Genomic DNA, 12,568 nt, shown 5'->3' on the forward strand with positions numbered 1-12,568 from the left:
TTTTCAGCCATATCATTTGTGTTCAAAGCATCAATTGTTGTCTCATTTGTTCTACTGGATACCCTGATTCCCCCAGACCCTCCCCCAGAAAAACTCTTTGGAGAGTAATTGTTCAGAATCACTCAACACCACTGAAAATAGGAGCCTTCATGTGGATTTCATTGCTTTTCTGCTTGTAACTTGTAACTCCCCTTAGTTCTGGAGCTGAGTCAAACATGTAAGAAAGCAGCTCTTCCGAAGCTGTTGAAAGAATGAGCACTAGGTGCTGGTGTTCTACTGGGACATAAAGGATCTGTAGGGGAGCACGCTGGGGAGAGGCATATTCAGTACATTTCTGTAGTTTATAGCCAATCAGTGAATGAGTGCTGCCTGACTAGAATGTGCCCTACATACTGAAAACGCCCCACATACTGAAATTGAGCACCTAGGGTCCTGTTTCTCTGTTCCTTGAAGAACTTCTGAAGTGGCCTTAAAGCGGGTTCATTTAATGTTTTGTAAAGGGATCTTCAGACAAAAGAAAGGCCAGAGTTTGAGTCATTGGACTGGGTTTTTACATTCTTTTTCTTGATCAGAAAAATATATGTTGCCTTTTTATTCTATAAAATACCAAGAATATATTTTTATCTTGGTTCAGAATCTCTAATTCAAAAGGCTCTCATTTTTATTTTATAATTGTCTCCAAAAGTCTCCTTTGTGGCTTAATTAACTAGCTCTTTGTTTGCTTGCAGGTGTTTGGAATCCATGTAAATAAGTGGAAACTTGACAAGAAATTAGGCATCTACGTGTTGTTTCTTTATGCTGTTTTCCTGTGTTTCTCTATATTGATAGAGTTTAATGTCTTCACCTTTGTCAACCTCCCTATGTGCCGAGAAGAACTTTAAACTTCAATAAGGAGAGAGACTGCAATTCTTCTGATTACATGTGCTGTAAATGACAGGAGACATTTCACATTTCTACTGTCTTTCCATCAGTAATTGAGTGTCATTCCTGCTTCTTCAGCTACCAAGCACTTTTACCTGTGTGGAAGGAAAGCATACCTTTCTTGTAACATGCTAGCTCAAGGCAACCAAAGCATTTTCCTTCTCTTTGGATATTGCTGCTCAGTCATAAAGCTGTGTGGATCTTACGCAGAACTCTCAAATGTCCCCATGTATGGGATTTTCATTCTCCTTTTGCAGACAATCAAACAGCACCTCCAAGGTTAACAAGAAGACTGGAGAAAAATCTTTATAGTTCTTTAACTTTTGACACTTACTTTCCATGGAAGGAAAAGAGGCAAGCTCAGAACTTTTCTTGGCTTAATCAAAATGTCTCAACTACAGGACCAGAAAGTCCAAGGCACATATCATGGCATGCACTGTTGAGGACATCATTTCCCCTTTCAAGTGCTCTGCTTATAGAGGAACTGCAAGGACAGTTTTGATGGCAGTGTTGAATATTTATCATTCTTTTCAATGAAGCTGAACAATGTGGCAGAGAAAGAAGAGGAAATGGTTGTATGTTGTATCACTTCTGATGATGCACACTAAAAGTTCGACTATCTGCATATCGAAGAAGAGAATTACATGCAGAAATTTATACTTGAAAAATAATGTTTTACCATTAATAAGGAATGCTGTATATATTAGTATAAACTAACATTTGTGGAATATTACACCATGAGAAATATTTTGCGTTGGCCCTCGTATGCCCATTTTGTAAATTTAGAAGAAACTAAACAAATAAAATACAACTGGGTGCTCAATAACTAACAGTTATTATTATCAGCTGAGAATAGTATCTGCACATAATCCAGGCTTTCTGACAACAAAACCCACCCTGGTTATGATTTGATTCGTCTGATAGGGGAAAGAAGATTATTTCATCAGTCAAGAAGCTGGTGTATTCTCTACTCTTTATTTATTCCCAGAAGCTTAATGAAGGTGGGTGTCTGACACTGAGCAGTGCAGATACAAAACAGCTAGACAAAAGCAAGTCTGTCAAGAGAATGTGGTCTTTGATTTGATTGTATGCAAGTTTTGGGGCATGATATACTTCTTTTTAACCCCCAGTAGAAGCCAGGTTTTGATATCTTATGCACCAGCATAAATCTGATATAGGGAATTACTCTGGATGTAAATGACAGCAGGATCTGGCCCAGAGTATTAAAAAGAATGGGTAACGTTCCATGTTGTAGTAATCATAAGACTGCAAATCATTGAGACAGTGTGCATATTTTGCATTGCTACTAAACTTCAAAATACTTTAAAGCTGTATATGAATGAAAAATCACAAAGTTTCTAAAGAAGCACATTTAACTTTATACATAGATTTTTTTTTATTTTTTAATGTTTATAAACCAAAAAAAAATCTGCCAACTAAAAGTTGATGCATTTTTAAATATATCAATATTTTGCACTTAAGGCTACATATAAAAATTCCCATTACTATGTCAATGAGAATATACTAAAGAACCTTAATAAATAAGCACTAAATCAAAAAGTTCCTTATCTTGGCATATCTGACAAATAATTCTGTTCAACCAGCTCACATGTAGGACACTGTTTACACCAGGCAATGTGTTTACAATTAAGGGTATTTAAAATTTATTTTGATACAAATGAAGGAGTGTATTCTGCTGTTAAACATTTTTAAGGAATTGAATCCTTTCAATGTAATGCTAAGGAAAAAATAGCAACATGTGCGTTATTTGCTGTACGCTCCGTGACAAACATCAGTATTAGCACCCTTTTAGGGTTTTTCACTTTAATAAGGTAGTTGGGTAGTTAAACTTACCAGTCCTAAAGATGGCAATAAATACAGCATTATTAAAATGCTTTATTGAATAGGCAAGCATGACAGTAAACACATTTGTCCTCAAGTATGCAGATGACCCTGTTTCCTGGCATTCAAGACACTTTTGCTGTGCTGTAGCAGCAAAGCTGAAGAGGTGGAATTCAGCCTTTGAGTTCGTGGTGGAGTTTGTCTTTGAGTCTTCTGTTGCAGAAAGCTGTGGAGGAGCATCCTTCTTTACTTTTAGTCTCTTCCCTGCTCTTTCAGGAGGACAGTTTGGTGCTGATACTCCTGTGATGGCTTAGATATGAGGCTGAAAGGAGCAGAAGTAGAGGCAGGGCTTGGAGAACTAGTTGCCTCCAAGCAAACATTTGCTCTCCTGTGTACAGTTCAGGCAGCTCAGATGTATTTACACTACAGAAGAGTGGTTCCAAATTCTAGTTTTGAATGCCTACTGATCAGCTGAGTTGATAGTGATGAGGGCATCAACACTTACAGTGCCAGATCCAACAAATTGTACTGTACCTTCATATTTCTGAGTCAGGTAACTTTAAAAGACTAGGGTCACCCATTTGTTCCATAGCAGCAGATCCCCGGCTCAAATATGCATGAAATTGTGTTTGCTAATGCCATGAATTCTTGAGATGTCATTTAGAATTATTTTGCCTAAATTGAATATCATCTGCTCCAAAAACTGGGAGTGTTCTGTTGTAGGAAGAGACAGTCTTGGAGGGTAATGCTGACCTTAAATCACCTGGCTGGTCCTGGCATTTTATAGCCCTATGTAAAACACAGACCAACTTCAGGACTATTTCTATGGATTGTAATTCTGCGTTTCCTGAGGCAGTCTCATATGCATCTTGTGTTATGAGACAGGTGTCATGCCATGCTTGTCACTATAAATGACGTTAGTAGGATTCTCCTCTGACATAACGATGTGACCAGGGATATATTGTTTGCCAAAGAGATATTAGATGCTGTATCAGGGCCTTGATGACACATGATCGTATGAAGTAGTTAGAGTCTCTATATAGTCATTACCAATATGCTAAAACAAATAAAGATGGCAATTATAGGCCGAACCATGCACATAAACTAAATGGTCTGAGAAAGATCTGTTTGACAGGTTCTTGTATGTCAGATACCCACTTCAGAATGTGTCAGTAATTCAGGAGAATATTGCTGAGTAATAGCGGACTAGTGCCTTTCACATGTACAGAAAACAATTTGCTTTTGTGGTCAGGAAACCACTACAAATTTTGCCCTTTCCCAATCAAGATGAGGGGTGATTTGCACTTGGCTCTCTGAAGTTATTGCAACTCTACATTGCGTCTGTTCAGGTTGTGTCTGCAAAATTTTGTAGCCATGTTGTTTTACTATCCATTGTAAAAGTTAGCTGGCTGAGTTTGGAACATGTGCCACAGCGGTGTGTAAGTTAATATTCAGTTCAAGAGTGAAGAGAAAGCTGGTGGATGTGAGAAGAAAACTCTTACTGTGATCTGAAAATCGCCAGCATACTAACACTGAAAAGTAATACAGAACAGAAAAAGATATCCCCTATCCAGCAAAGCTTAACTTCAGTAGGATTGATTCCATGCTTAAAGCTAAACATATATCCAAGTGCCTTGCTGGATTGTTTCCTAAGATGACAGCTGAGCATGGTTTCTGGGTTTTCTATCACATACAGATCTTTTCATATGTTACTGGTTTCGTAGCCTACAATTTTAATTTTTCCCTCAAGTTAAAAGCTTTGGCTGGAATCTGTGGACTTCTGCTCTGCTGATACCACTTTAGATTCCCACTTGTGTAAATAAGAGGAGAACAGGTTCCTTGTCCCAGAGGTTTCAGAACTGTCCTGGTGTACAAACAGGACCATAACTGAAGTACAGCTGGCCAAGCAGAGCTCCCAGCAGCTCTTTTCTGCTGCAGTTCCACTGGAGTAGTACAGTTCCACAGAGATGATCCATACAGACCATAACACTCGTACTACCTTGTAAAGTTGGGTGATCAAATTTCAGCTACTGCTACTCTGAGTCCCACTGAAAGTATTGCCTGAATTAAAATTTCAGGCTTGGTATCTGCATGCCTAAATCTAATTCTAAGAAGCTACAGCTCTGGTTTCTCAATGACTACTGATGATCTAAGGGCTGCTCTCTGGGCTCGGTGCAGCCCAGCAGAACACCTGAAGTCTTCCCAGCAGGTACAGCAGAGTCAACCGTCTTTCTCCTGGCTCAGTCATTGGTGTGCCAATTTTATTTTATTTTATTTTGATATGCTTGCTGCAGCTTTGACTAACGCATAATTAGTTTCTGGTTTTAGATGATATTTGTAAACATTCTGTCAACATGTAAACAAGTGGAAAAGGTCTTTCCTATTCCAATACTTATACAGCAATTATAGAGGAGACTCTATTCTTTGATTTCCTTTGTGACTGTGCTTTAATTATACGCACTTGTTTTTATTATGTTTGCTCTAGTTGCACAAATCCCTCATGAGTTTGGGTGTCTTCCATTTTTGGATCTCTTGCAATTGTAATGTCATTTATTTGTGTACCGCTGTTAGATTTTTTTCTGGTAGAGTGCTTTAAGCTGTATAAATACTGCCTGATTATTCATGCTAAGGAAAGATCAGACCTAATGTAATACGAAACAGACACTAAAGTAACACTGATAGCCAGGTGAAACCAAAGAATCTTGCTGATTGAAATGCAACACCTTTGGACATAATGTTCTGTCATCGCAAGTCTCAGATCCTTCAGTTACTTGTGTTTAAGCACTCAAAAGAAAAGCTCTGCAGCTCACACATTTACTGCACATTTTCCTTTATATTTCTTTGAGTCTGTTTTTCAGTCTGTTGGGTGGTGAGATTTGTATGATGGTTACACGGGTAAATGACAGCATTTAGTCCCAGCAATTCTGTACCAAGCCCCTTTTTGCCCCTTAATACTTTCTTGAACTATTTTGAAAACTGTATGCAAGTGACCAGTGTTCTGAAGAATGTCATTCAACTGATAGGTGCATTCCAGTTTCTGACCTGGTGTGCACAAGTTTAAAAACCTCTTTTGAATAACTTGAGCATGTATTTTCTTACATTTTCCCCTGTGTGGTGTCCTCATATTTTCTCCCCAGAGAAAGCTGTGAGATCCTATACATCCCTGTCCCGAAATCTGAGATACATGTAGCTCCTCCGCAGGCTGACCTGTATAATGATGGTGGCAGTTCGTACATCCCGTGTTCTACTTGCTACCATACTTCTGCCATACAGTAGTACACTGTCTGAAAGAAATGAAAGAGCATAGGAACCTAGTAACATTTGAATATTTTCCTACAAGAATTACTGAATTTAATTCAATTTCTTTCTTACTTGCACAAAGAATGTTTGTGATTGTTGCTGTCTTATCACTGAGACGATCTTGGTAAACTTGAAAGACAAATACAATGGTAGGTTTATAGCAACAGGGGACTGTGACAAAATCTAAAGGTTATCAGAATATACCAAAACCAGACAGGTGAAGTCTCTGGGAAGTCTAATACCAACTGTGATGCTTCTTTTCAGAGGGTGTCGCAGCAAGATTATTGCCTTCACTACTATCCCAGTTGGGTATGCAAAGAACACTTGTAAGTCTGCTTCCCCAGCAGCATCACTGTTTCAAGTGGCTGAAACTGCAGCAAAATTACAACCAAATTCTTGCCTTCTCGTTCTTGGAAGGGGTGCCAGCACTCATTCACGTCCTGGTAGCTGGCACAAATTTTTATCAGTGGAACTGAGAGTAGAATTTGGCTCCCGCTATCTCCTCCATTGCAAGAAAGTATTTGAAATCATTTATGATCACTAAAATAACTTCTGAACCTTTTAAACTTCCCTGTGTTTCATACTTGCAGGCATTTGCAGTGCACCCTTAGGAGGTTCAGTACCTCTTAAAATGTTATTACAACTTTCTAGAACTGCTTACTTTGAAAACAGAAAGGGATGAGTTTGTAAACTGTAAATAACACAAATCTATTTATCATGTTATTTATTTTTTCAATGACTGTGACCTTATGCACTGTGAATGCTCTGTGATATGGGGTCCTTTGTACAGATAAATATGTCATGAAATCCAAATGGATTTAATGTGATAATTTGTTACAAAATGTTGGCATGATAATTGATTATTTTTGTTGTGAAAAATTTAAAAAATAGTTAACTAAACATTTATAAAAAATTCTAGCAGTCAGTATTGTAATGCACTATATTATCAACATATGTACACTATCAATAAATTATATAAGAACAACTTGAGTGTTTGCAGTATTTTTCTCAGATGCTGAGAACATGTGAACCATTCTCATATATATTGTTGAAAATCTAAAATTTCAGGACCCAGCTAGGATATGTGCCTGCACTTTCTTGGTGAAATTTGGTCCCTGCTGAACTGAATGACAGAAGGCTCACACATTTTCATCTATTCAAGGGAGTAGCACCTGGATCAAGCTAATTTTGGGGTGAGTTAAGTTTATCAATTTGATTCACAGTGATTCCGAAATGCGTGATTTGCTCTTTTGGGACTGGATAAGTTTATCAAGAATGTTTCAAGAAACATTTAGACAATGTTGTCAAATGTATGGTCTGATTTTTGGGTGCTCCTATGTGGAGCCAGGACTTGGACTCGATAATCGTTGTGGGTCCCTTCCAACTCAGGATATTCTGTGGTTCTATGAGCTGTCTGTCTCAGGGTTTCAGATGCCTTCTGCTATAGGTATGCAGTCTGTGCTGTGGAAGGAAAACCTTTAAATGCAGTTCCCTGAAAAAAAAGGAACAAGGAATTACCTTACTCATGTGCTAGTTTATCAACAATTTCATTAGATAAGAGTCCTCCCATTAATGCTCCTAGCCAGTTTACTGTGAGGAGATAAAGTCTGGCCTTATTTTTCTGAACCACAGTGCACACTTTTGGCATCCCTGTTGCTGTATAAACCTGTTATTAGCCACTGTGTTTCTGTACATCGACAGAAGAGTCCTTGTGAAGTGGAGAAAAGCGATGCCATGCATTCTTTGCCTTTTGCACAAGGGTTCATTCTTTGGTATATGCTAGGCTAACTGTTTCTAGGCAGGGGAAAGGAAAAGATTCCTTCTTCCATACAGAGCTAACTTCTGAAAATCGAAATCTGAATGTAGAAAGTACTCATTCTTTTAATCCCGCACACATTTGACCTCGCGACCCATCATGATCTGTTATGTAGGAGGCTCTATGAAAGGCACACAATGTATGGGTTGGCACAATAGGCAAGACGATTCCTACAGGACTATACCATATTATTGGTGCAGTCGCGTCCTGCTGTGTGGCAAGCAGAACTGCTGTAGAATCTGTGAATCTGCTGAAAGCACTTGATTACAACCAAAGTGCTTGTTGCACTTACGGGCTTCCATCATAAACCATTTTTAAACCTTCCCAACTCAGCTGCATAAAAACAATAATAAAAAAGAAAGGGGCTGCAAAATGCGGTGGTTTAAGATGGATAGGGTGAATCAGTCCTAGGAAAGCCAAGAATACCCCCCTGCCCCTCGCACACACTGAAATGGCAGCGATTTTTAGGCTGAAAATTAGATTCATAAGTACATTGCATCTAAATATCCCAAATTATTGAAAAATTCAATTCTTTCTCTAAAACCTGTTTGGCTTGGATGACTCACAGGGAAGTGGCATTTTGCAGTGTCTGAACATTACTTTGTCAATTAGCTTTTGTGTACTTGTATACGGAACACAGTGTCAGACTCCAAACCTGCCCGATCTCTGGCTTAAGAAAAACACTCAGCAAAGCTCCGACAAAATCTCTTACATAATCACAGAATCACAGAATTGTAGGGGTTGGAAGGGACCTCGAAAGATCATCGGGTAAAAACCTGTCTTCGTTTTCATATTTTGAATATTTACAGAAATGCTTAACTGTATTGCAAAGATGCTAAATATTTTGCAGGGAAAAATAAAAGAGATTTTGAACATAACTTTTCCCCAATATCTCTAACACAAATAATTTCAAAACTTTACATTTCTGAAAGAGTGCGTTCTTTAAATAGCAAATTGTGTGAAAGATTTCACAAGAAACAAAAAACAAAACAAAACAAAACAAAAAAAAGAAGAGCTCCCAAATTGAGTGAAACTAACACACAACAATACTGTTTTTTTCTGTATTCTGTCATTTTCCATTATTTATTTATTTATTTTTAAATAGTTCTTGCCTAACAGCAGCTTGGAAATGCCTAACGCTTGCTGAAAACTGGTATTCTGCTGCAAAATCTTAGCATCATGCAGCCATGCATGATGCTAAAAATCAGGGTTTTGGACTTTCTAAGAGAAACCCTTCTAAAAGCTACAAGATACATCTTCTAATGCCCACAAAACCCTTGAGAAAAGTTCATCTTGAGATGCACAGGTGCATCTTGATGAGGGTAATGATCCCTCAGACTCCCCCTAGCTCAGTGCCAGCAGGACCGGCTCTGTGCCATACACTGAGGTCTAGTCGCCCTCAGACTGATATGCTGACAGCTGCCTGGCATTTCCATTTCCAGTGTGGGCTGCATGGCGCAGCCTGCTTACTGGACAATATCTTCGAAAGCTGATAAATTCCTTTTGAAGATAAAAGGAGCAAAAAGGTCTCCCTCTCTGTTCCATGAATTGCTTTTCTCCGCCTCTGCTTCATATTTCTGCTGTATTCTTTTCCATTATGAATTCTCCCAGCATCCAGTATTTCCTGAATGGCAGAGCTGCCAAATAGGAGTGCCACCAGCCCCATCTGACAGCACATCTGTCAGTCCCCAGCCTCCACAGCTGGTCTATATTTAGTTGGGTTTCCAGTACAGCAAACACCATTTGACCACTTAAGTAACTCCAGGTCAAATGTGCTCCGAGACTGTCCGGAGCTTCACGGCATGGATAGCTACTCATTTACCAGCAGTCTTACAGCCTTACCATTACCTTTTGCATGAACTGGGAACTTTTTTGCATAACTGTCCTCTGCCTGTGTTAGACATTTCACTTTCTCAGGTCCTGTGTAAATAAAAAGGTTTCCAAGCTCCATCTGGTTCCAGTTACTCAAGCAATAGAAATACACATGCTTCAGGAATTTGCAGACGGAGACTTACTGCCTTGCTGCTTATAAAATCCTTTACAAAGTTCACCATGCTCTGTTGCCTACTGATATACCTGTAGTCTGTAAAACAATTTCCCGCAAATTTACTTGCGTTAGACAAACAAACTGGAAGCTGACAGTGTCGGGCCCTTCTCTCTAATAAGGCTAACCTGCCTTCACTACTAAATATGGCTTTATAATACACGCGCGCACGCACACACACACACACCCTTGACCACCAAAGACTGCCTCTTCCTGAAATCCCCCGTTCATATAAATACAGGAAGTAGAAATAAGAGAGGCTAAAATCAGACCTTCTTGGCAGTTTGCTTTCATTTCTGTGCTTGTTTAGTTCTCTGCCCTCCGATACTACCGAGCCTGAAGCTGGTTTCACACATCCTCCCCCTGCAGTCCCTTGAAATACCATCTTCACTACAAACCTAAGGATGTGGAGGTTCTGCTCAGCGATGGCAAGGAATTGCTTTCTTTACCAAGGAACTCTAAAGCCATTGTGAAACAGAAAGTATCTTAAAGTTTGCTGTAATGATGAAAACATCAGCCGGAGACAAGGGAGCCAGGGATGACTCAGGGTAAGTCCTGAAACTTAAGTCACTGTTTTTAATAACTATGTCGCTTTGCTTTGCCCACTTAACAAAGAGCTCTCAACTGCATTTGCAAGCTGGCTGGGGAGCTTTCAGCTACACAATCGCTATGGTGTGGCACGATCGTGCTCTAAGTTACAGTATTTCCTTTAGCTAACATGTTCCAGCTGAAAACAAACTGCGATACCTTTATTTAACTCCAGTCTCAGCTATTTAGGGAAGAATAAGCACAAATTCCAAGCTGCAATTTAGGGGAAAGGACAGAATAAGGGAGTTCTGTGCTGTTTGGAAACGTGACAGATCCTTCCTGGGAGGCTTGCTTTGTTTCTACTGAAATGCTGAGAACTGGGTAAGGGCTCGTCCTACAAGTTGGTGCTTACTCCAGCCCTACCTAGCGAAGGTGCACACAAACCACGTCCACAGACTCCCAGGGGACTTCAGATGTACTTTTGGTTAGGAAAAGACTCCAGGCTTTCCTTGCTCCTGGCAAACAGACACGGCACCTTGCAGGTTCATGCTCCAAGGAAACATAGTGGGAGAGAAAATAGGTTTTGACTGGGAGGACAGTCAGCTGCCGGGGCTCCAGGATCTGCTGGAATCTGCCCAAGGCTCAGTTATATCATAAAGCTGATGCTGAAGCTGAGCGTTTCTGTTTCCTGTTGAAAACAATCAGGGGAAAATGACACAGCTGCTGGAACTTCCAGTCACCCCCTTGGAAAAACATATAATACCAGATATTAAGAGTGCTTTTTTTATCTGCCTGACACACTTAGAAAGACTATTTCCCATGAATGAAAGCTTTTTAGCTGTGGCTGTGGTGGGTGCAGTAGAAGCTGTATAGGTGGGTGGATACGCTGTACTTGCATTTTCAGTCACTGAGCGTGCTGCAGCTCAGTCTCCTTTGGCTTGAAGTGCACACAGTCAAAAAGGGGGTAGAAAAGCTGCTGACAGGCAGCTATAGCTCCACCATAGCACTGTCCCAAATGTGCACACGGGGTGCAGGGGATGGAGGGAAAACCCTGCATTGCAGCTGTCACTGCTTTTGCCTTCAGATATTTACTGACCTGCAAGGAACAATGTTACGGCTGGTCCAAGGTACAATTACTCAGTTCAACTTAATGCCAAACACAAAGGGACAAGGATCACATAACCATAAGTAAAAAAAAAAATAAAAGGGGGGGGGGGGGGGAAGAACCCAATCCCAGTTGACTGACAAGAGGAACTTAGTAGATAGCAATCCAAGGAATAGGTACTTTGCAGATACTCCCTGCATTTGTGATAGTTAAGATGCCACATACTGAGAAACTGAAAGATTTATACTGTTTACCTCTTTCTTAACTTGGTTGAAAGGAGCCACACACTTACAAAGATTAGCTTTCAGTTTAGTGTTGCAGGAGAAAATAAGCCACAAACCCTAGATTTGTGCTGTAAGTAAGTGGTTGCAGGAGTATTGAAGCATGAATGGGCATAACGCATGTGTTCTTCATAAATGTATGAGCATCTGAATAATGTAATGACATACTTTTATTTCATTAACTGATTATCTTTATTTTAAATCTATCTCCCATTCTTAAATAAGAACTTAAGTAATTAAAAAATGTGTTTCAACTTTGTTTGCATGTCAGAATATTGCTGAAGATCCTAAAATACACTTCAGCGAGCATACCTTGTGGCCTCCAACACGGTACGGAAGTAGAAATGTGACTGACTGACTAAATGTGACTTTTTGGTTATGTTCACATGGAGTTAGGCACATATTCACAAAGTATTTGTAGATAAAAATAGTAGCTCTCAAAAGAGGTGGTAACAGAGGTAAACTGATGATGGAGAATTTGGACCCAATTTAAAATTCTGTGCAGAAAAATTGCATCAGCAATTGCTGAGATTGTATCTTTGTCCACCTGGGTCTTAATTAATTAATAATTTATTGTGAAAATTGTGGGTTATTAAATGGGAAAACTTCCTTACGTGCACAGAAACTATGGTAGTGCTCATTATCACAGGAGTACCCTGGCAACTCGGAAGGTGTCTGTGTGTCTAGTCCTTGCAGCGACCAAAGGGTCTACTTTGCATGTGGCAAATCTC

At 39.6% G+C, this 12,568-nt stretch overlaps 2 protein-coding genes across 5 annotated transcripts in view; both read left to right on the forward strand.

The window, feature by feature from the left end:
• Positions 1 to 7,048, forward strand: part of SLC24A4 (solute carrier family 24 member 4) — a 94,418-nt gene extending 87,370 nt beyond the window's left edge. For all 4 annotated transcript variants that reach the window (XM_035327112.1, XM_035327114.1, XM_035327113.1 and 1 more), the window contains one exon: positions 729 to 7,048. In XM_035327112.1, coding sequence (XP_035183003.1) covers positions 729 to 881 — 153 coding nt within the window. In that variant the 3' untranslated portion in view covers positions 882 to 7,048. The remainder of the gene's footprint in view (positions 1 to 728) is intronic.
• Positions 7,049 to 9,983: 2,935 nt separating this feature from the next.
• RIN3 (Ras and Rab interactor 3) overlaps positions 9,984 to 12,568 on the forward strand; it is a 68,449-nt gene continuing 65,864 nt past the window's right edge. The window contains 1 exon segment of the mRNA XM_035327110.1: positions 9,984 to 10,471. Coding sequence (XP_035183001.1) covers positions 10,425 to 10,471 — 47 coding nt within the window. The 5' untranslated portion in view covers positions 9,984 to 10,424.

This window comes from Oxyura jamaicensis, chromosome 5 (genome assembly GCF_011077185.1).
Source record: "Oxyura jamaicensis isolate SHBP4307 breed ruddy duck chromosome 5, BPBGC_Ojam_1.0, whole genome shotgun sequence".
Lineage (NCBI taxonomy): Eukaryota > Metazoa > Chordata > Aves > Anseriformes > Anatidae > Oxyura > Oxyura jamaicensis.